The sequence below is a fragment of the Natator depressus genome, unplaced genomic scaffold (genome assembly GCF_965152275.1).
Source record: "Natator depressus isolate rNatDep1 unplaced genomic scaffold, rNatDep2.hap1 scaffold_35, whole genome shotgun sequence".
NCBI lineage: Eukaryota > Metazoa > Chordata > Testudines > Cheloniidae > Natator > Natator depressus.
In genome coordinates, this window is record NW_027439787.1 from 455515 (window position 1) to 480585 (window position 25071).

At 49.8% G+C, this 25071-nt stretch overlaps 1 protein-coding gene across 1 annotated transcript; it reads left to right on the forward strand.

Moving 5' to 3' along the window:
• The first annotated feature begins 116 nt into the window (after positions 1 to 116).
• LOC141980411 (butyrophilin subfamily 1 member A1-like) lies at positions 117 to 21497 on the forward strand. Its single transcript, XM_074941643.1, has 6 exons — positions 117 to 261; positions 17412 to 17444; positions 17542 to 17574; positions 18371 to 18391; positions 18496 to 18522; positions 19940 to 21497. The coding sequence occupies exons 1-6, from the start codon at positions 117 to 119 to the stop codon at positions 20440 to 20442; spliced, it is 762 nt and encodes a 253-aa protein (XP_074797744.1). The 3' UTR covers positions 20443 to 21497.
• The last annotated feature ends 3574 nt before the right edge of the window (positions 21498 to 25071 follow it).

Genomic DNA, 25071 nt, shown 5'->3' on the forward strand with positions numbered 1-25071 from the left:
TGTGTGCGGCGTGCAATGTTTTGTGTGTGTGATGTGCGACGCAGGACGTGTTGTGTGTGTGACGTGCGATGTGCTCTGGGTGGGGTCTGTGTGTGTTTCTGCACAAGCTGATTGCGATGTCCCGGAGGCCAACAGCAAAGAGGGTCCGGCGTCAGTTTTCTTGCCCTGCCGTCAGTCTGCCACCTGGCTGGGGTGACAGCGGCTGGGGACCCCAGGAGCTGCTGAGAGACGCGGAGGATCCCTCGGAAGGGAGAAGACGACGTGAGAATCAGACTCTTCCAGCAACGAGCCACATTTGCCCAGTGCTGACGCTGTCAGGCCTCCGAATTTTGGGCCAGAAACCAACAGCCAAATCGAGCTGGAAAATTGAACCACTTGCAAATGGCCCTTCTAGCGTGTCACCAGGCCGCAGGCGACCGTCTGGGGGTGAGCTGTGGGCTCCCGACAGGTAGAATCCAGGGCCTGCCTCTTCGCTTCCCACGGCCAGGTATTTTCAGCCCCCAACAATTAGGGGAAGAACAGGGAGATGAAAAGCCAAAGAAAGTTTCAAGAGTTCTCCTTCCTGGCTGAGCTGGCTGCGCTGACCAGGTCACGGATGATCATTCTGGGGAGGGATGTGGGTCTGGTCCACTTTGAAGGCGGTTGATCTGGGGAAGGATGTGGGTCTCAGATATCTGGAGGATTGGCCCGGAGCCCAGTCTTGTGGGGGCACAGCTGGTGGTCCTCATCCTCCTCTGTCTGCCTCTCTTCTGCCAGAGAAGGCAAGCCAGGCGAGTACCAATAATGATGCTGTCAATAAAATGGAATCAAGTTGTGGATGTTTTTTCTTTTAAAAAATATTTTCACACTTTTCAATCGGCCCCTGGTAGTTCCTAAGAGAAATGTGAAGGAGGAGATATTGGAACAGTTCCCTCTTCGTGGGAGCAACAGCTGGCTGGGGTTTTGGCTGCTCAGGCTTTTGTTCCCTGGTTTTACCCACTGGGGTTTCTTTTGCATGGATTTCATGTACCTGTGTGTAAGTTTTTGCCCAAAGGCACCCAGCTGTACAGGTTTTATCTACAATCTTTACAAGTTGAAGTTGCAGATGGAGGGGGCTCCCAGCAATGGCAGCCTTAAGGGGGTGCACGGCTAGAAGCTGGGGGACTGGATCGGGACCCCCCAACACTTACTGCTGTCTCTGCCTTGCAGTTTTAGTCCCCCAAGATTAGCCTGATTATCACAACAAAATTTTGTTTCTCCTGCTGCTAACAGCCCACCTTCATCGATTGGTCTCGTTAAGAGTTGCTATGGCAACCCCCATTTTCTCGTCTTCTCTGTATCGATCTATCTATATCTTCCTGCTGTATTTTCCCCTGCATGCATCTGATGAAGTGGGCTTTAGCCCATGAAAGCTTATGCTCAGATAAATTGGTTAGTTTCTAAGGTGCTACAAGTCCTCCTAATTAGCTTTTCCTGACTGATTATGCTGGGGGCTCTGCCTGGCTCCAGCGCTCCGGTCCCTCAGCTACCAAGGCCACCTGGGAACCCTGATCGATTCCAGCTTCAAGGAGTGCTGAGATCCATCTGCCTCTTTCTGTGCCTCTGTCTCTCTCTAGGTATAGCCTCCTGACCCTGCCTCCTGTGATCAGTTATAGTTTGCTAGCCTCCCACCCCACCTCCATGGGTGTTTTTGGCTTCTCCATGCACTCTGCAGCAACGCTCCTTGTACCCAAGCTAAAGATCCCTGCAGCCCCAAAAATCCTTGGGGGTTTGCTCAGCAAGTGGGTTACGAGCAGAATGGTTGTGGGGTGAAGGTGGGGATAGGGAGGTGCTGAACCTGGGGGCAGAGGAGGGTGGCAGATTAAGGTGTTGCTCAGCCCAGCCCGCTGAGTCCAAGGACATATGAGGGGACCAGCATTAAATTGCTGTTCGATCCAGCCCACTGAGTCCCGGGACAAATCAGGGGTCAGCTTGCGAGTGCTGATGACCCAGTCCTCTCTGACATGCTATGTTCATGTGTGTGAGCCTGTGTGTCTGTTCATGTTCATCACATTTGGGGGCTGGAAGACCCCAGCCCTGGGGAACCGAGGTCCTGCAGGGTAGCTCCATTGGGAGGGAACTTGCAGAAGGAAGGAGTAGCGCTCCATAGGAAAACACAAGTGACAAAAGCAGCACATTGACAGAATTGCAGAATCTCCCCCCACCAGAAGAGTAATCCTAACAAATGGGCGTACCCCAAGGTAAAGGGCAATTCTGGTAACAGCTCATTTGGGGCTTGTTTGGAAGGGGGATTGACGTCATTCTTGCGACAAGGCACCTGCTATGGCCAAAAACAATTTAGCCCTGTGCGCCCTTCCAGACAAGTCTTATGTCCCAGATACTTTGGGTCTTCTGGGATAAGTCCCCGAATAATCAAGGATCTTGACCAAAAAGGTCGTCACGTCTAAAAAGGAAGAAAGATTGTCGTTGTGTAGACCATGAAACAAGCCCTGCAACTTTTGGACACGTATCCCGACAGTCCACAGGGTGCACGTCAAGGAACGTTCAAAGCGAGAAGGGCATTCTTTTTGGGAAGACTAACCCCCATTGCACTGACCAGGAGAAGGGGGAAGTGGGAGCCTGCAGCGCCATCTAGCGGCCAAAGGAGAAATCGCCGGCTTCTGGACCTGTGTACGCCCTTGGTTCGGTTCACATGGAAAGCTGTGTCACGCCAGGTTGGGAAAACGGGGTTCTGCTGCATGACATCATCCTCTGGAATGACTCAACCCGATAGGACACCTCCTACGATACACTGCTACAAGTGACGCTCTCAAACAGGTCCCCACAGCTCCCCAGCCTCCCCCCACCGGGAGGCAGGTGTGAGAGGATTGTTTTCCCCAACTGACAGAGGGAGAAACAAAGGCTGAGAAAGGTGAAGGGCCTTGTCTTCCATCACAGAACCTGTCGGGATAGAGTTGGGAACAGGACCCAGGTTTCCTGACTTTCAAACGAACCATCAGTCTGGAGTTTCACACACTGAATGATCAGAATAAAGGGACCTGCAATGAGCTACAAACCAAAAACCATTCACACTGATTCTTCAGCAAGTGTTTTAGAAGCACGAGAACACCAGCGAGAACCAGGTACGGCTCAGAGACAATCAATTCACCAAGCAGATGATTGGTTCTGGCTTACTTGCTGGGCCTTAAAAGAGAACAACAAAGTCCTGAGTCTCCTCCCTGCCACAAGACCCCCTGCTCAGCCAATCAGCGTGGAGACTCTGGCGGTGGGCTGAGGGTTCCCCAGATGGCCCAGGGATGGCTCAGGTCACCCGTGAGGATCACTCTCAGAGCACGCTTCCTGTCCCATCTCTTTGGGAGGCCTCCCACCATGAGGGCTACAGAGCAGCCCCCTCCTCGCCACTGGAGGGAGGGAAGCAGGAAAAGGGAAACCAAAAAAGTCAAACCCCAAAGACTCGAAGGGACAAAGGCCTAGCTGGGGGAAAATTGTCCCACCTTAACCTCCTGTTTTCCGTGCCGAGAATTTGGCCAGCACCGGGCGGATCAGGCTGCCTCGGTACCAAACCTCTCTGGGGCTCTTACCTTCTCCACGGGGACGTCTGTCTTCTCGCTCAATGAGCAGTGGGAAAGGAGAAAACTCCAGAGAGGCTCCACCTCGCGCTCACATACGAGACCCTGAATTCTCTCTCAGTCCTCAAGGAGACACCTCAAGAAGGAGACTCCCTGCAGCAAAGCCCCGGGGGTCTCTGAGATCCCCCTGCCCTGCAGCCTGTCCTCCCTGGCCGTTGTCGTGGACTCTCTGTGAGGTCACCGCCTCCCAACCTCCTTTCACCAATCAGCTGAGTGCTGCAAAAGGCCCTTGTGATGTCACTGCCAGCCCCACCCCTGCCCTGCAGGGCTCATGTCCTGCCCCTAGCTGGCTCCTGTGCGTGTTTGAGCTGCTCCCCCTGGGTCACCCCCACACACTCAGTGGTCGTGCAAGGGTTCACGCAGGCCACACGTGGAACCATCAGAGGATGCTCAATGTGCCGCACTCGGTTTTGCAGAGATTTGGAGACTTGAAGGCCAGAAGAGACTGTTAGATCATCTCATCTGGCCCCCCTACACATCACAGGCCTCCTGTATGGCGCAGTAGCGAGTTTTGGACCAAAGCAGACTCAAGAAAGGCATCTCATCAAGGGATGGAGGAAGCACCACTTCCCTTGGTAGCCTGGAGGAAACTGATGCTGTGGGGGGCAGAGAATTGACCGCAAGGCCACACTTGTGAGTCTGTATCATAACACACATGCACAACAGCACTGTGAAGGAAGTATGTACACGTCACCTTAACTCTGATGTTTCCTAACGTTTAAAGGCCTTGTCTGCAGGGTGTTCTTTGTGCTTCTAGATCGATTTTGGGGAGAGATGCAATCATTTAGTTCACAGTGGGAGCTGTGTTAGTCTGTATCAGCAAAAAACAAAACAAAACGAGGAGTACTTGTGGCACCTTAGAGACTAACAATGTATTTGGGAATAAGCTTTCATGGGCTAAAACCCACTTCATCGGATGCATCCACTGGAAAATACAGTCGGAAGATATATATACACAGAGACCATGAAAAAATGGAGGTTGCCATACCAACTCTAGCAGACGAATCAATTACGGTGGGCTAGTCTCAGCAGGAGGAAAAAAACCGTTTGTTGTGAAAATCAGGATGGCCCATTTCAAAGAGTTGACAGGAAGGTGTGAGTAACAGCAGTGGGGAACTTAGCATGGGGAAATAGTTTTTACTTTGTGTAATAACCCACCCACTCCCAGTCTTTATTCAAGCCCAATTTAACAGTGTCCAGTTTGCAAATTAATTCCAATTCTGCAGTTTCTGGTTGGAGTCTGTTTTTGAAGTAATTTTATTGGAGAATTGCGACTTTTAGGTCTGAAATTGAGTGACCAGGGAGGTTGAAGTGTTCTCCGACTGCTTTTTGAATGTTATAATTCTTGACGTCTGATTTGTGTCCATTTATTCTTTTGCATACAGATTGTCCGGTTTGGCCAATGTAGATGGCAGAGGGGCATTGCTGGCACATGATGGCAAACATCACATTGGTAGATGTGCAGGAGAGTGAGCCCATGATGGTGTGGCTGATGTGATGAGGTCCTATGATGGTGTCCCTAGAATCATAGAATCATAGATCCATAGAATATCAGGGTTGGAAGGGACCTCAGGAGGTCATCTAGTCCAACCCCCTGCTCAAAGCAGGACCGATCCCCAACTAAATCATCCCAGCCAGGGCTTTGTCAAGCCTGACCTTAAAAACTTCTAAGGAAGGAGATTCCACCACCTCCCTAGGGAACGCATTCCAGTGTTTCACCACCCTCCTAGTGAAAAAGTTTTTCCTAATATCCAACCTAAACCTCCCCCACTGCAATTTGAGACCATTACTCCTTGTTCTGTCATCCGCTACCACTGAGAACAGTCTAGATCCATCCTCTTTGGAACCCCCTTTCAGGTAGTTGAAAGCAGCTATCAAATCCCCCCTCAGTCTTCTCTTCCGCAGACTAAACAATCCCAGTTCCCTCAGCCTTTCCTCATAAGTCATATGTTCCAGTCCCCTAATCATTTTTGTTGCCCTCCGCTGGACTCTTTCCAATTTTTACACATCCTTCTTGTAGTGTGGGGCTCAAAACTGGACACAGTACTCCAGATGAGGCCTCACCAATGTCGAATAGAGGGGAACGATCACGTCCCTCGATCTGCTGGCAATGCCCTATATGTGCATCCCAAAATGCCATTGGCCTTCTTGGCAACAAGGGCATACTGTTGACTCATATCCAGCTTCTCGTCCACTGTAACCTCTAGGTCTTTTTCTGCAGAACTGCTGCCTAGTCATTCGGTCCCTAGTCTGTAGCGGTGCATGGGATTCTTCCGTCCTAAGTGCAGGACTCTGCACTTGTCCTTGTTGAACCTCATCAGATTTGTTTTCGCCCAATCTTCTAATTTGTCTAGGGCCCTCTGTACCCTATCCCTACCCTCCAGGGTATCTACCACTCCTCCCAGTTTAGTGTCATCTGCAAATTTGCTGAGGGTGCAATCCACGCCATCCTCCAGATCATTAATGAAGATATTGAACAAAACCAGCCCCAGGACCGACCCTTGGGGCACTCCACTAGATACCGGCTGCCAACTAGACATGGAGCCATAATAGAAAGTATGGAATAATGATAGAATAGAAAGTAACATCAAATACTCTCTTAGGAATATATTAAACTGTAAATCATCATTCACAATAAAGAAGTTTTTCGACAATATGCTGTGTGACCCTGGGAGGGAGTCACTTCCTCCTCTCCCTGGCTGCAGAGTCAAGGGTCACCCCAGTTGTCCCACTTTTGCCTCTCTCCAGCGTGTGATGCTCCTTTCCTTTGATGCTGGCTCCTCTTTCCAACAGAGAGAAAGAAGAGTAGCAAAGAGAGAAAATGCAGCTTCTGTTCTGGTGCTTCCTCTTGGTGGCAGCCTCACTGCGGAGAAACACAAGCCAGCCCATATTCTGATCAGCCACTCTGGAAAAATCACACCAGCACTGGGCTGTTTGGGGCATAGCTTTTAGCTGCCTCTTTGGTCGCAGGATCGCAGCAGTGCTGCAAAATAAGCATTCTTGGCCAGCTAAGCCAGATTCTTATTAGACAGAAAGAAAAAGGAGAGAGACTGGAAGGAGAAGAAATAATATAGAGCAGGAAAAGGACGCATTGGTGGGGGCAGACATCACATTGCAGGTGGTGTTCAGGAGTCAGCCAGAGCTGGTGGACGTAGCATTGCCTTCTGGGTCCCTCTCTCTGGCCTGGTCTGGTCAGAACATCTCTCAGGATTAGGACGAAGAAGGCCTCGGGTTCCAGGGGAGGGAGGAGTGGCAGCCATGATGGTGAAGCTCACTGCTTCCCCTTCTTTCAGACAGAATAGCAGTACCCTGCATCTGTTCAAATATATTCCCACCAAAATCTTCTTTTTAAGAACCCCAAAATGGAGTGAGGGGTGGAATAGCCCGTCCGCTCATTATTTTGTCCACCATTTAGGCCTAATTTCTGACAAATTTTGTTTCACTGATTTCTGATCCCACACTTCTCTTGTTTACCAGGCATGATCTTAACACAGTCTTTGAGTTCTATCAGGAGGCATTTTTGTTTGGACTAATTCAGTCTGTCTCCCCCCCTTTTCACCCTTTCCCCTCCACATTCATTGTTATCGCTTATTGTGACATTGTGTGAGCTTTCACTCCTGGCTCACAGTTGAGCTCATAATTAGGGTAAATTTGCAGGACCAATTACTACAACACCACCCAAAACAGAGAGACACAACGCTGGCTCAGGGTCTAACTGATCACCATATTTGGGGTCAGGAAGGACTTTTCCCCTGGGTCAGATTGGCAGAGACCCAGGGATTTTTTTGTTTTTTGGTGGGGTTTTTCCCCTTTCTTCTGCAGCATGGGGCATGGGTCACTTGCAGGTTTAAAATAGTGTAAATGGCAGAGTCTTTGTGACCTGAACTCTTTAAAATCATGATCTGAGGACTTCAGTGGCTCAGCCAGAGGTTCTGGGTCTGTTACAGGAGTGGGTGGGCGAGGTTCTGTGGCCTGCGATGTGCAGGAGGTCAGACTAGACGATCCTGATGGTCCCTTCTGGCCGTAAAGTCTGTGAGTTTAAGGCAGAGCAGCACAACTCTTCCCCTCCTTGTCTAGGCCGGCTCTTTGCACACCGGCTGCTGGAGATGTAAACAGCGAAGGGACAAAATTTGCAGATGTTACAAAATTACTCAAGAGAGTTAAGTCCAAAGCTCCCTGCAAAGAATTACAAAGGGATCTCACAAAACGGGCTGACTGGGCAACAAAATGTCAGATGAAATTCGGTGTTGATAAATGCAAATTAATGCACATTGGAAAGCATAATCCTAACTACACATACAAAATGATGGAGTTTGTATTAGCTGTTACCCCTCAGGGAAGAGATTGTGGAGTCATTGTGGATAGTTCTCTGAAAACATCCACTCAATGTGCAGCGGCAGCCAAAAAAGAGAACAGAATCATTGGGAAAGGGATCGGTAATAAGACAGAAAATATTATACTGCCACTATATAAATCTCTGGTACGCCCGCGCCTTGAATACTGTGTGCAGATCTGGTCACCCCATCTCAAAAAATATATTAGACTGGGAAAAGGACAACAAAAAATGACTAGGGGTGTCTAACAGCTTTCCTAGGAGGAGAGACGAATAAGGCTGGGATTGTTCAGTTTAGAGAAGAGATGAGGACGCGGGGAGGGGATAGAATTCTATAAAATCATCAGTGGTTTAGAGACAGCGATTAAGGAAGGGTTATTTACCCTTTCACACACCACAAGAACCAGGGGTTACCGGGTAAAATTATTAGGCAGCAGGTTTAACCCAAACAAAAGGAAGCACTTCTTCGAACAATACAGAGTCACCCTGCGGAACTTGTTGCCAGGGGATGTTGTGAAGGCCAAAAATAGACCTGGGTTCAAAAAAGAACTAGATACGTTCCTGGAGGACAGGTCCATCAATGGCCGGGATGGTCAGGGATTCAACCCCATGCTCTGGGTGTCCCTAAACCTCTGACTGCCAGAAGCTGGGACTTGACAGGGTTGGATCACTTGACAATTGGCCTGTTCCGTTCATTCCCTCTAAAGCCTCTGGCACTGACCACTGCTGGAAGACAGGACAATGGACTAGCTGGACCACTGATCTGGCCATTCCTGTGTTCTCAGGCCCCAGATCACACACTGACACTTCCCTACAGGGTCCCCTAGCCTTCAAGCAGGACCAGGAGCCCCCTTACACTTAAGACAATAGCTTGTCATCTGAACACAGTCTCCAGCACCCCACAGTCAGCACTGCGTGACATGAGCCTCTGCGTGACAACAACGGGTTCCAACTGGCTCAGGCCAGATCCTCTGAAAGGTGCAGTTCACCGCTGCTAGGGGCTGTAACATCTTGTATTCTCGCTGGATTGACTCACAGGGGGACTTTTAACTCACACCGCCAGTGGGCTACACATCTAGTTGCAAAGAATCAAAGCTAGTTCAACATGTTCTTGACTCTGGTTCACTGTCAGCAGGAAGGAAGGTCTCTGCACCGCTCCGTATTTTCTAATCTCTGCGGTTTGCCCTTTCGTGCGTTGAGCAGAGTTACATTATTATGGGTGATGTTACAAGAGAACTGGAGACCCCATTGTGCTGGACCGTGCAGAGACACATGGCACAAGGCCTGAAGGGCTAAATAGATAAGACAAAGAGTGGGAGGAAGGAAGTATCTTTCTTCTTTGAGTAGTGTCCTGTGGGTACTTCACTGAAGGTGTATTTGTGCCCCCTATGCCTCAGATCAGAGATTTTAGGTAGCAGCGTCTATTCAGCCCCCACAGATGCTGTCCCTGTCTCGGGCCCTGTATTAGGGCTATAGAGCGTTGCATGGGCAAACTGCCCTCAGCTCCTTCTCAACCACCTTGACCTGACACAGGGCCTCAGCAGCCCCTGAGTTGAGAATACCTCATCTATATTTTACTTTCTGTTTTGAGTGATTAGTGTTCGTTCACTGCATTTCAGTCAGTTAGTGTTCATACTCCCCTTCTGTTTCCTTTTTTCAAAAAAAAAAAAGAACAATAAAATAATCCCCCCTCTTTATTTTGTTATAAGACTAGCGAACTCCCTGTCCTTAGTTCTTTTTTGCCTCCTCCCTCTGGGGAAGTGAAACCTGGACAGGGTATGCCTGGCTCTTCCAGGTTTAAGTGTTGTTTCTCCTGCCGAGAACCAGTTCCAGTCAGTGATGTACATTCCCACTGCATTTGCTGTCTTGGAGAGTCACACGTGCCTTAAGAGTGTACTTTCTGCCTGAAATTAAAAGCTAGGAATAACCTTTAACTAAAACTATGACTACTAATGATGGAAAGTTGACTCGGATCAGCCTCTGACCCTGGCCCTGGGACACACACCCCCGTACAAGAGTCCCCAAAGTGGCCGATTCCATCTACTTCCTCGGCTCCACACACTATGGCAGCTTGGAAGAGGAAATTTTTGGATTCCTCTCAAAAAGCCACAAAAAAGCGGGCTACAAGTCATTGGGTAGAGAATCTACCACAAAGAAATGATCCCTAACAAGATCAACCACCCTGGTACTGACTGATCTACAACTGGGTACCCACGAGATGACTGGCTCCTCAGCTACTGGTGCCACCAGTGAGCCTAAAAACCCAAGGGGCACAGGCTATGGGAGTTTGGTACCACTGTGGGGAAAGGGGTGGTAGAGAGAGAACCAGCTCCTCTAGCTCATCTCCGATAGAGTGCTCTAGGGCCTCGATACCAAGTGCTTCGGCTCTTCAGAAGACCAGAACAACACTGCCGGCCATTTATCAGAGTGCAAAAGACTCCCACTACTGTCAGCTCCTTCTACATGAGCCATGTCTGCTCAGCTTACCTCAGCAGTGCCACCCGCTATTCTGGTATCACAGGAATTCCATTTGCCTAAAGACTTGCTGGTTTCAGAGATGCTGGAGTCGCCCCGGTTCAGCACCGACACATTCTTGGTACTGACCACATCTCAGTGCCCAGACATATATGCAGTACCAATGGAGTCTCCCACAGCATCCATGACAGCTCCACCTCTTCCCAGTGACGAGGAGGAGGATGACAGATTCTCCTCAGTCTCCTTGGAAGGCTCTCTGTCCCACTACCAGGGAGAGAATCACCCAGAAACCTCTGCAGAACCAGCTTACCACCACGAGAGACATGACCCACACAGTCGGTATGGACACGCTTGGGTGCACCCACCAATGCCCTTTGCACCACCCCAGTGGCCATACTGGCCTATAGACCCCAATTCTTGAGGGCCCCTGGTGTTGCTCATCAGGATAGGAGAAGGCAATCTCCTACTGCTTCTCTGTCTAGGTCTCCTGATCCACAGGAGGAGAACAGGCAGTGAGATGAGACAAAGGGGTTACTCCAGTGACTAACATCTCTTCATCCTCTCCTGATGAAGCTGTTATGCCTCCCCCACCAACTTTGGCAAATGACTTCAAACCATTTCAAGACTTCATCAAGAGAGAAGTGGATTCTCTACAAATTCCACTGGAAGAAGTCAAGGTGTTGCAACACAAGCTGTTCGACATCCTACACCCTTCATCATCAGCCTGTATTGCACTCACTATTAACAAGGTATCGCTGGACCCAGCAAAGACGATGTGGCACAGTACATCCCACATGCAAGAGAGCAGATAAAAATATTATGTTCCCTCTAAAGACTCAGATTTTTTATTTTCCCACCCATTCCCAAAATCCCTATAATCGATGCTGTAAATGAACGTGGCAGACAGCACCACGCTAAATCAACACCCTATGACAGAACTTAAAACAGCTTGAAAATCATATTCTTAGGTGACCCTGCAATTTAAGATTGCTAATTACCAAGCACTTATGGCAAAATACAACCATATCAATTATTCTACATTAAACACCTTCATTGACCATCTCCCATTAGTTTCAGGTGATCACTACTGAGGGTCAGCTTCTTGCAAGGACATTGTTGCAGGCCCCTCTCTAAACACCGCTGACACAGCTGCCTGCTTCATCTCAACAGCAGTGGGCATGCGGAGCTTCCTGGATTCACCTTTCTGGCTTTCCAAGGAAAGTCCAGTCTACTGTGGAGGACCTTCCATTTGAAGGATCCAAATTATCTGAAGGGAAAATGGATGAATCCCTCCACATACTAAAAGACTCTAGAGCCACTTTGCATTCACTGAGAATTTATGCACCTGCACAAAAAAAGAAGATATAATAAATCACAGATGACACAGAGATCCCAGCCTGATCAATTTTCTCCTCCCCAAAGGCATTATGAACCCCAACAGAAAACACAGTGAATACAAAAGTGAAGATCAACTCCCCCACAGTCATCAACATCACAGCCATCTACATCTATGCACAATTTTTGATGTGTTGTTTGAGGACCCGAGTTACCACCCCCATTTTAATTTGCTGCAAAAACACAAACATCACCACTACTTTGGCAACTGCCTTACTCTTTTTCATCAAAACTGGGACCAAGTGGGTTTTGGAGATCATCTCCACAGGATATTCGATCCATTTTACCTCCCTCACTCCTGCCTACCGCTCCCCCCCCGACCCTCCTCAGGAACCCTTCTCATGAGCAGCTTTTACATCAGGAAACAAGCTATCTTCTGAACCTAGGTGCTGTAGAACCAGTTCCTACTCAACACAGCGGGAAGGGCTTCAACTCCAAGTACTTCCAGATACTGAAAAAGAATGGTGATTGGAGACACATTCTGTATCTAAGATCACTCAACAGATTTGTAAAGATACAACACTTCAAGAAGGTTACTTTGGCAGCAATAATCCCATCTCTGGACCATGGGGACTGGTTCTCGACCCTTGACCTACAAGATGCTTACTTCCATATCGCGATCCACAGAAGGTTTCTAGTATTCACTCTGGGACAAGACCTCTTTCATTGTCAGCATCCAGAGTGTTCTCAAAGGTCCTTTCTATGGTTGTGGTGCTCCTTCACAAACAAAGAGTAATAATATTCCTGTATCTAGATGATTGCCTGCTCACGGCATGCTCCTTTCATGATGCTTTGACGCCCCCACAAAAGACTCTGGACCTATTCCTCCAACTGGCTCTAAAAGTAGACATCCAAAAGACCATATTAACTCCAGTATAACATCTGGAATTTATAGGGGCCTACCTAGATGGAGCAGAGGCCAAAGCCTTCCTCCCCTTATGCAGGTTCAACACCTGAGACAACTTAATCTCAACAGGACAGGCCAACCCTCAAACCTTGGTCAGAAATAGTCTTCAACTACTGGGACACATGGTGGCAGGCACCTTTGTAATAAATCACGTGAGACTCCACATGTACTGGCTTCAGTGGTGACTCAGCACATACCAAGCACACACAGTATAAACAAACTTCTATTGGTGCCCTCAACAGTCAAAAACTCCCTCAACTGGTGGAAAGACCCTCACAATGTCTGCTCAGGAGTTCCCTTCACTCAACCACCCCCAACGTTAATAATAACAACAGATGCATACCTACTGGGATGGGGAGCCCTCCTGGACACCAACATTAGTCAAGGCAAATGGTTCCCCTTCGAATCCACACTGCATATCTACTTACTGGAACTCAGAGCAGTCAGGAAAGCTTGTTCACATTTCCTCCTACTGACTGGGGCAAGCATATAAAGATTATGATAGACAACACTGCATGTATGTTTTACATAAATCACTAGGGAAGAGCAGGCTCAACTTCCCTTCTTACCAAGGTATTGACACTCTGGACCTGGTGCATTCATCACCCCATAGAACGGCTTCCGTATGAGGAGAGATTAATCAGGCTGGGACTTTGCAGCTTGGAAAAGAGGTGACTAAGGGGGGATATGATAGAGATCTTTGGGGTACCTGCCATTGGCCACTGTCGGAGGACAGGATACTGGGCTTGATGGACCTTTGGTCTGACCCAGTCTGGTCGTTCTTATGTTCTTATTTGTGGCAAGGTTTACTCATGCCCTGAGACATCATCTTGTTGTCGTCTTATGATGGAAGGGGGTGATGGCAGCGAGATGCACTTCCAGGGAGCGTAGCGATAACCCTGACATTTTCAGTTCTAGGATGCAATCTACCACAAGTGCTAGTGGAGAGGATGTAGGGGTAACATGTTTCCAGTCACACCAGAGCTGGAATCTCTTCCACTATTGAGTAGACATGGTCTTTACATACTCAGAGCAGGTCATTTCTAAGCGTTGGAAGCATTGAGTTGGAGAACCTGTCGATTGGGGTGATGGACCTTGCCAGTATCCTGAGAGGGGAGATGAGGAACAGCTGGTGAGTGATTGGCATGCAAATCACCAGTTGAGTATGGCATGGGAATCACGTTTGTCATGGCCACAAGGGGTCTACAAGTATAACCCTGGCCCTTTCTTTTCTTTCCTCAAGCAAGACCTTTGACATTTGAGGAATTGGAGGAAAGGCATAGAGGAGACCTGTGTTCCAATGTAGGAGAAAGGCATCTCCGAGAGAGTGATGACCCAGGACAGCTCCGGAGCAGAACTGGGAGCACTTCTTGTTTCTGGCTGTGGGGAATAAGTCTATCTTTGGGACTCCCCAACGTAGAAATATGCTGTGGAGAAAGGAAAGGTCTATTTCTCATTTGTGATCCTGGGAAAAGTTCCTGCTGAGAGTTTCCGCAGGAGTGTTCTGTGCACCCAAGAGGTGAGCTGCTGAGATGTTGGTGTGAACATAAGAGCATAAGAACAGCCATACTGGGTCAGACCAAAGGTCCATCTAGCCCAGTATCCTGTCTTCCGACAGTGGCCTATGGCAGGTGCCCCAAAGGGAATGAACAGACAGGTTATCCTCAAGTGATCCATGCCCTGTCACCCAATCCCAGCTTCTGGCAAACAGAGGCTTGGGACACCATTCCTGCCCATCCTGGCTAATAGCTATTGATGGACCTAGCCACCATGAATCTATCTAGCTCCCTTTTGAACCCCGTTATAGTCTTGGCCTTCACAACACCCTCTGGTAAGGAGTGCCAGAGGCTGACAGTGCGTTGCATGAAAAAATACTTTCTTGTGTTTGTTTTAAACCCGCTACCTATTAATTTCAGTTGGTGGCCCCTTGTTCTTGTATTATGAGAAGGAGTAAATAACACTTCCTTATTTACTTTCTCTATACCACTCATGATTTCATAGCCCTCTATCATATCCCCCCTTAGTCGCCTCTTTTCCAAGCTGAAAAGTCCCAGTCTTATTAATCTCTCCTCATATGGAAGCCGTTCTATACCCCTAATCATTTTTGTTGCCCTTTTCTGAACCTTTTCCAATTCCAATGTGTCTTTTTTGAGGTGGGGCGACCACATCTGCACACAGTATTCAAGGTGTGGGTGAACCATGGATTTATATAGAGGCGATATGATATTTTCTGTCATATTATCGATCCCTTTCTTGATGATTCCCAACATTCTGTTTGCTTTTTTGACTGCCGCTGCACACTGAGTGGATGATTTCAGAAAACTATCCACAATGACTCCAAGATCTCTTTCTTGAGTGGCAACAGCTAATTTAGACCCCATCATTGTACATGTATAGTTAGGATTATGTTTTCCAATGTGCATTACTTTTCATTTATCAACATTAAATTTAATCTGCCATTTTGTTGCCCAGTCATCCAGTTTTTGTGAGATCCTTTTGTAGCTCTTTGCAGTCTTCACAATCAGATGTTCTACACTGTCATGAGACCTCAACCACGTCCTTCGGTTTCTTACAAGACTTCCCTTCGAACCCATGGCCTCCTGCTCTCTTCTACACCTCTCTATGGAAACTACAATCCTAGTGGCCATTATGTCTGCACGGAGAGTGGGAGAGATAGGGGCTCTATTGGTATAGCCCCTGTTTACAGTTGTTTTAGAAGATAAGGTTACATTATGACTGTACCCCACATTCCTACTGAAAATATCTTCACACTTCCACATAAACCGGTTTATCCATCTCCCCACTTTCTTTCCAAAACCACACCAGGATAAAAGGGAGGTGACACTACACACTCTCAATGTCAGGAGAGTCCTTTTATTTGGTGAGGATTAAGCCCTTCAGGAAATCTCGCAGACTACTTCTCTCCATTGCAGACAGATCTAAGGGAGCCTCAATCGCTAAACAAAGACTCTCGAGATGGATATCAGACTGCATTACCCATTACTATCACACTTATGGCATTTCACCTTCCTGTACGGTTCAAACTCACTCCAGGAGATCTCCTTCCACTTATGCAGCCTCACTCAAGAATGTTCCGATCACAGACATGTGCAGAGCAGAAACATGGACATCTGCTCACACATTTGCTGAACATCATGCAGTCACCCACATCTCAGCAGAAGCACCTTAAAAGTGTGTGAGGGGCCCACAGGCACCTGAACTGTGGCTGCACCCCACATGCCATGTCCCGCCTGAGGCCCCGCCCCTTTCTCCCTGTGCTCACGCCACCCATTGCCCCCAAGCCCCTGACCTCACACTACCTCTTCTCCCCAAGCCCCTGACCTTGCACCAACCCTTCCTCCAAATCCCCAGCATCACTCCCTCTTCCCCCCAAAACCCAGCCTGCTGCTCACTCCTCTCCCCACCGTCACTTGCCTTTACAGCTGGCAAAAAGTCAGGGGAGAGCCTGACCCCTTGATCCCCCCAGTTCTGGCACCCCTGCATCCTCTGCTATATTTTATTCCAGTGTCTGATGCTCAGGACTAGACTCGACTCTGAACCCCACCCCTCCCTTATGGGTACTGCTGCAGAGTCGCCGAGACACCCACAGAGACACCGCTGCAAGGAGGAGAAAGGGGGACTCACCTGGTGCCGTAACTGTGGCTCTCTGAGATGTGTCCCTGTGGGTGCTCCACTACTTGCCCTCCTTCCCCTCTGCTTTGGAGCTCTTACCTACGAGCTCTGTGGTAGAGAAGGAGCTGGGGGCAGTTTGTCTGCACAGCGCTATATTGACCTAATGCGGAGCACGAGATGGGGAGAGCGTATGTGTGGGCCGAACAGAAACGGCTACCTAAAATCTCCGACGTGAGGCGCAGGGCTGTGAATACACAGAGCATGGAGTAACACACACCTCGAAGAACTGCAGTTACTGCACAAGGCGAGGAACCCTTTCTTATCCCATTTCACACTCAGGGAACTGAGGCCCAGAGAGCTCAGGGCCCCAGTTCAGCTAGATACAGGCTTAACTTTACGTGTGTGAATAATCACATTACTATAAGTCAGTCTCTCACTGTCAGGCATTTTTTCCAGCCCTCAAATAATTTTTGTGGCTCTTTTCTGCATCCTTTCCAGTTTTTCAATGTCTTTTTCCAAATGAGGTCAGCCAGTTGTTCAGACAGCCCCACAGCCAGCTGCACTGACTGCCAGCCACTGCTGGAGTGGCCCAGGGCAGCTGGCCCGGGGACCACCTGACCAGCAGCCGGTGGGGCTGGCCCCAGACAGCGCCTGAGCAGTGGTCCCTCGGGCGGCTGAAGCAGCTGCTGCTCAGTGGCCCCTGGCAGCTGGTGCCACTGGCCCTGCTCCCCCTCCAGCAGCAGCCCCGCTAAGATTTACTTAGGGGTACTTATGGTATAAATCATGAACTGGTCACTGGTGCTGAATTTTTTTGTTTATTGCCCATGACCTGTCCACAACTTTCTCTAAAAATACCCGTGACTAAACTGTAACCTTAGGCCTGGTACAGCGGTGACTGAGTGAGGGTCTGAGGTCTGTGATGTACAGGAGGTCAGACTCCAACCCTTCTGGCCCTGAACTCTGTGAATCTATGATGTTCTGTAAAATGGCAGCTCTTTGCTAGTATGAGAGGGGACCATTGCCCCCCGGAATCTCACCTCTTTCACTCTTCTTTCTTTAGAAAACCTGCGATCTGAACTGGAGAAAGAGAGAGGTAAGTTCCTGGGACAAGTTCCCTGAAATAACAGAAGGAATAACCCAGTTAATGCAACAAGATGAAACCTCGCCTCTTTCTTCCTTTTCTCTTCCAGAGATTCTGCGCACTGAGCTGGAGAATGAGAGAGGTAAATGTCTGGGTTCTCCGGAGGCTTGAACAAGTTTCTCTCACTGTACATAGTCAGACAGACTTTGGCTTTTGTCTCTGCACTATCTGTTAGGAGAGGCTCTGGGAATCAAACGGACGGGGAGCTCTGACTAATCATAGAGTGGGGTAACTGCTCCATAGATAAGGTTGCTGCTCAGTTTCCATCATAAGCCTGATTTCAGCCCCTTCCTTTAAAATCTGCACACAGGGGAATGTCCATATCCAAAACTGGTGGGTCTGCCTGGGCCCATGTACCTTTTTGCTACTGAATTTAAAGGAATGGAGGGGTGGGCGGGATTCTGATGCCCTGGAAACAGGGGCTCAGTGCAGTCCCAAAGTCTCCTAGCACTCTCTGACACTTTGAGGCACAAACTCAGTGAGAAGGAGCCAGCTAATGTTGCTGGGCCCATGAGCTGAGATCCAGTGTCCAGTGCCAAGGGTTAGCTCATTAAACCCTCACTTCCATGTTATCAGGGCCTAGCCCCTCACCAAGCTGCCTGGCACATGGGGAGTGTGGACACTACACCACAGGTGAGCCCAGATAGGGCAGGGCCATAGGAGCCCAGCGAGGGTCAGATGCCAAGAAGGGGGGTGTAATCGACAGTGCCCAAAGCCACTAAGAGCTCTATGAGGATGGAGCTCAGGCCAGGAGACCTGGGCGGAAAGAGGGCAGCAGAGAGCACAGTGGAGAAGGCAAAGTGGTCCTTTAAAGGCACATTCCCTAACCCAGGAGCTGTTGTAGAACTGACTGCATACCCATGTCTCTCTGTTTGCAGAGAAATCCCTGGCTGAACTTGGTAAGTGCCATGTGTCCCCTTTCCCCCACCCCAGATGACATTGTGTCCTATGCCGGCAGTCCGTGCTCCGGGGAGTGCTAACCTCTTGGTGTGTTTGATTTCAGGCTGGAGTAAAGTCAGCAAAAATGCAGGTAAGTGAAGCTGGTATTTTAATGTCAGACCCCCTGCACCACTCTGCTGCCCAGCAAACGCGCACATGCCAGAAGTCACAGGGAAAGAGCAGTATGGTCAATGAAAATGCCAGATTCGTCCCCAGTTTACTTGCATAAAACAAATGCTCACACTTAAGTACGGAGTCCCGAGCTCTCCAGTGTAACTGCAATAACTCAGAGTGCTCCTAAGGCCGGGAACTTACCTGCTGTCAATTCAGGGGGGTAGGTGCTCGCAGCAGTTGGTAATTATGGTTCAGAGATGGGGTTTTACTGGACACATATGGGGAATTCTTATGTGTTGTGTTGTTATTAATTAACTTCATGAACTAGAAGGGTTCTAGCAAACTGTGTAAATTACCTTAACTGGCTGCGGGTAATTGTCTTAATGCTTTTTGGACTCTGGTGAAATCTCTGTTTTTACGGAGTTGTCAATCAGTAGCCCTTTGGCCAATTCAGTTCAAATATGGTAGAAAAATTCTACCTCAGACCTGGACCAAATTTACCAAATTTGAGTCTGATACGACTTTGTGGGTATTAGAATAGAGGGCTCCCAACTCAGGTGTAGATTGGAAACTCAGTTGCTGTCTTCGCTGTGGAGACATGGTAGCGGCCCCACAGCACAGATTTTGTGGTAGGTGACTACTGAGTTCTTTTAATGGTTGAAATGATGTCCGTGTGTGTAACACCTGAGCTCGTTCCTCACTGGGGCCTCTGTAGAGGTTACAGACAGGCCCAATGGGAGCTAGAGGCATCTCCAGCTCTTCCAGGGGAACTATTTGCCCCTATTGCCTGGGAGGAGAGCTGCAGTGAAATGCAGAGAAGCAGATCCCTGGGAGTTAGAGGCGGGAAATCAGAGAGTGTCCTAGCCAAGACAGAGCTGGCGGGAGGATGGGAAACAGCCTTGATGGGCATAGGCACCAACTTCTGCTGGTGCCAGTGGGTGCTCGACCCCTCCTCTACCCCCAGCCCTGCCCTGACTCCACCCCTGCCCCGCCCCATTGCAACCCCTTCCCCAAAGTCCCTGCCCCAACTCCACCCCCTCCCTGCCCCTATTGGACTCCTTCCTCAAATCCCCTCCCCGGCTCCGCCTCCTCCCCTGAGTGTGCCACATTCCTGCTCCTCCCCCCTCCCTCCCAGAGCTTGTTACGCCGCGAAACAGCTGTTTTGTGGCTGCAGGCACTGGGAGCTAGGGGAAGCAGGGACACAGCGTGCTCAGGGGAGGAGGCAGAGGTGAGGTGAGGTGAGGTGAGGTGGGGGGGCGGAGCTTGGCTGCCGGTGGGTGCAGAGCACCCACTAATTTTTCCCCGTGCGTGCTCCAGCCCTGTAGCACCCACGGAGTCAGCACCTATGCAGATGGGCTGGGCTCTGCTCCTGATGCTCTGCCCCATCTCTGCAGCGATGGTGACTCTGGATCCGGACACGGCTCATCCCAGCCTCAAGGTCTCTAAGAATCGGCGATCTGTGAAATGGAGGGGCCTGCAGCAGGACGTGCCTGACAACCCTGAGAGATTTGACAGTGAAACCTGCGTGCTGGGCTCGGAAGGGTTTGCCTCGGGGAAACACTACTGGGAGGTAGCGGTTGGAGGTGGTAGGACCTGGGCTGTGGGGGTGGCCAAAGAATCTGTCAGGAGGAAGGGCTGGATCTGCTTTTCTCCTGAGGAGAGGATCTGGGCCGTGGATCAGTGTGGGAGCCATTACCGGGCTCGCACCTCCCCAGAGACCCTCCTGCCCCTGACTGGGAGCCCTGGGAAGATCGGAGTGTATCTGGACTATGAGCGGGGCCTGGTGTCATTTTATCATCCTGGTATGGAGGCCCCAATCTACACTTTCACCACCTCTTTCACTGGGCAGCTCCACCCTTTCTTTTGGGTCTACTCCCCAATCACGCTGTTTCCCTGAGATATGGCATTGTGGGGATAGCACCTCTCACTGGACAAAGACGTTTTTTGTTCTGTTGTTTTCCGAAATGGACTAATTTTTCATTTTTAAATATTTTCCATTTTTTTTTCTTCTCAAAACTTGGAATTTTCCAGAATGAATATTTTCAGTTTTGAAAATCCTACCATTTGACTAAGCTGAGGGCTCAAAATTGGCAAAGCAGAAGAAATCCTGATATTATGGTGATGAGTATGGTGGAAGATGCTACATAGAATAGAACAGAACCCAATAAACAATACATCATAGGACCCCTCCACCCAAATAAAAGGTTTAAGTTGAAAATTTTGTAATAATGCAAAAAAAAAAAAACCCTCAAGAAAATCCAAATGTTTTCACAAAAAAATCTCTTTTTGTAAACCGGCCAAATTTCCTCAAGATATTTTTTGAATGAAAACTTTTGTTCAGCTCTAATTAACACCTGTAATTGCACATAATCAATGAATGTTTCCTGATTCTTAGTACTGTAATTTATCAGCTGACCATCATTGATGAGTGGAAGGGGTAAGAACACGTGTCAAACCCTGTCCCGAAACATCACATTGTCCAAACTGGATAAAAGGCTCCAAGAAAGCAGATTCCTAACCAGTAACCATGTTCTGTGACGTTATTGGTGAAAGAAATGGAGTCAGAGGAATGGAGGGAGCTCCGGTTCTCTGGATGAGTGTTGATCATGGGGTTCACAGCATCCAGGAAGGCTTAACCTAAACCCAAAATGACAGGTATGTCCTACACCAGCTACATGTAGAGTTTTAGGCCAGAAGGGACCATGAGATCATCCAGTCAGACCTCCTCTAGATCACAGGCCACCAACACACCCAGCACGCTCACATCAAGCCCAACATCGAAGATTAAACCAAACTATTGCAGCCCACAGGAGACTAGACTCTTACATGCCAAAGCCATGGAGCCCCACCCAGCCTGAGCGGAACAAAGCATGGGGGCAAAAACTAGATCAGTCTCATAATACTTCCCCAGCCTCATAATACTGCCCTTGAGGGGGCGCTAGCCTTCGCCACCCCCACCCACCTCGGTTCCAGTGTCTCTGGTGTCTAAACAGGATTTCCTTAAATCAAATCAGCCGCCTTCTCCCATCTCCTGCTGCAGGATGAAAGGAAAGCAGTGCTTTCTTATGTTAGCTGCAGGATCTGATCATCTCCTCTATTAACTGGATGATTTAAGGATCTGATGACCCAAACCAACATCATTGTTAACCCACCGACTTATGGAGTCAGTCTCAGTTGTGCCCTGGATTTGATCATTGTTTTCACAGGTTCACAGATTCCAAGGCCAGAAGGGACTGTTGTGATCAGCTTGTCTGGACTCCTGTGTAACACAGGCCAGGGACCTGCCCCACAATAATTCCTGCTCGAACTAGAGCAGATATTTTTTTTTTTAAATCATCCACTCTTGATTTAAAAATGGTCAGTGATGGAAAATCCACCACGACCCTGGGTAAATGGTGCCAATAGTTAATTACCCTCACTATTAAACATGTTTGAGAGGGATAGCCATGTTAGTCTGTTTCAGCAAAAACAATGAGGAATCCTGTGGTGCCTTAAAGACTAACAAATTTATTTGGGCATAAGCTTTCATGGGCTGGAACCCACCTCATCAGATGCATGAAGTGGAAACTTCAAGTGGACAGATATATATACACATGGAAACACAGGTACAAGGCCTGTCATGTACCCCTGGGAGATGGCAGGTTCCAGGGCTGCTACCAGCAGGTCAGGCTCCAGTACTAGAGCCGGCCTGGCTACAGAGCCTCTGGCTCAGAGAGACGCCACAGATGCGCCGGCCACAAGATCCTTTCATGTTCTGCCCGGCATGGCGGAGGTTAGCTTATATAAGGTCTGTTACACACAGCACCACCTAGTGGCTGAACTGTATAGTACACTTTACCATGCCATTACAAGCCCGGACACCACAAGGGTTCACTCAGAGAGCCCAGAGAGGCGCCAGAGGTGCAGGTAACCCTGTAACCAGGACAGGTTCCCTCCCAGATCTGCCCCTTTACCATGGCCATGTGCTCTAATACCACCTGGCCACAAGCAGCCCCTACCCCCAGGACTGTGCAGCCTCTCCTGGGCACCAGTCCAGTGCAGCCACTCCAACCCATCTCCAAGTACAGCTGGACAAACTCTGGAGGATGTGTGTGTGTGTGTGAGTGTGTGTAATTCCCACCCTTGTATTCCTCCCCACGGTGAATGCTGTGGAAAGGGTCTCGGTAAAGGTTGGACAGCTTTGGTCAAGCCCTTGCATGTTATTATCAGTCCATTACTGGTACTATTTGTTTACAGCACAGCAGTGCCTAGAGGCCCCAGTCAGGATCGGGGCCCTGCGGTGCTAGGAGCTCTACAGACAAAGAGCACAGACAGGTCCCTGCCCCCGGCGCGCTCAGTCTGACCAGAGAGCTGTATCCCGCAGCGGGAATGTTCTGTACTATTTACATGACCCCTATATGTTGCACTGATACCAGTGGGAGGCAGAGGACTGTTCGCGCTCAGGGCAGGCTAAGAGACATGGGTGTGAATGTTACCTAGCTGAGACTAAATGGGTCATTGGGAAAAGACTGGCTGAGGCAAGCCCCAGTGTGAAGAGAACGGCAAAGCCCATCACCAAGACATTGTTGCCTAGCAACCAATGACCCAGAGGAGATGGATTTCCCCACTTCACAACAGGGAAGCTGAGCAACATCCCCCAGCTGGAGAACAAAGATGGGAAAGGTGTGAGGTGGGGGATCAAAGCTCGTTGCTGGAAGGAGTCGGGCTTTCCCCTGGAGTCTGACCAAGAAGGTCAGACTGAGAGACAGACAGAAGTTGAGCAATGGGGTTCACTACGACTTGGCTGGGCTCTGGGCTAGCCAGAATGGACTTGAACTGTGCTTTAACCTTCAGTTCTCACATACGAGACCCTGAATTCTCTCTCAGTCCTCAAGGAGACACCTCAAGAAGGAGACTCCCTGCAGCAAAGCCCCGGGGGTCTCTGAGATCCCCCTGCCCTGCAGCCTGTCCTCCCTGGCCGTTGTCGTGGACTCTCTGTGAGGTCACCGCCTCCCAACCTCCTTTCACCAATCAGCTGAGTGCTGCAAAAGGCCCTTGTGATGTCACTGCCACCCCCACCCCTGCCCTGCAGGGCTCATGTCCTGCACCGAGCCGGCTCCTGTGCATGTTTGAGCTGCTCCCCCTGGGTCACCCCCACACACTCAGTGGTCGGGCAAGGGTTCACGCAGGCCACACGTGGAACCATCAGAGGATGCTCAATGTGCCGCACTCGGTTTTGCAGAGATTTGGAGACTTGAAGGCCAGGAGAGACTGTTAGATCATCTCATCTGGCCCCCCTACACATCACAAGCCTCCTGTATGGCGCAGCCCTTCTCCCTGACGGCCCAGGGGCCTCCTGCCCCCATTCAGACCCCATTCAACCCCCTGTTCCCCGCCCTCTCACCGCCCCGACCCCATCCGACCCCCAGCCCCTGACCCCCCCCGAATTCGCCTGCCCTCTACCCCACCCCTCCCCCGCTCCCTGCCCCCTGACCGTGCTGCCTGGAGCCCCGGGGGCTGGGGGCGGCTGCCCCAGGTCCGGCTGCCGGGCCGTACCGCACAGAGCCCCGGGGCCGACCGGGCTCGTCGCCCCGCTGCCCGGAGCATGGGCCGGCGGCGCCGGGAGCGGAGGCTGCTGGGGGGAACAGCCGGGGCAGGGCTATGAGCCCCCGGCCCCCCTTCTGCCCCCCCGCTCCCCACATGTCGCTGCCCCCCAAACCCAGGGAGAATAGGAAAGGAAAGGACTTGCAGCCAGAGGGAAGAGGGGATAGACTGGAGAATAGCACCGTCATCAGGGAAAGGCAGGGCTACGTGATCGGGGACTCTTTACTGAGAAGACTAGACAGGCCTGTAACCAGAGCTGATCCAGAGAATAGAAGGGCGTGCTGTCTTCCAGGTGCTAAGATACGGGATGTAGATGTGAGGTTGAAAAGGATCCTAAAGGGAGCGGGAAAGAATCCCCTATTTATCCTTCATGTGGGAACAAATGATACGGCTAGATTCTCGCTGGAAAGGATTAAGAGACACTGTGCTAGGCTGGGGAAGACGCTTAAGGAAATCGAGGCTCAGGTGATCTGTAGTGGGATTTTGCCTGTTCCTGGAGAAGGGCAACAAAGGCGTGACAAGATTATGACTGTCAACAGATGGCTCAGGCAGTGGTGCTAGAAGGAGGGCTTTGGGATGTCTGGCCACTGGGAGGCATTCCTGGACAGAGGACAGTTCTCTCGGGATGGACTTCATCTGAGTAGGGAAGGAAATAGACTTCTAGGATGGAGGCTGGCACACCTGATTCAAAGAGCTTTCAACTAGGAATCTGGGGGAGATGGTTGGTTGGGGGATGTCCAGGTAATGTCCACGCCGGATTTTAGCTTTGAGAGGGAAGAAAAGAAAGTAAGAAAGGATACAGCCGTGGGTAGGAGAATGGCTATAAGGAGGAAGGGCAGTGTGGACACCAGTCTAATATTTTCAATTTCAACAGAAGGGCTGTTTGCTATCCCTTATAATCACTGAAAATCTACCTTTTCTAGTGAAACTATTTTTTGTTTAT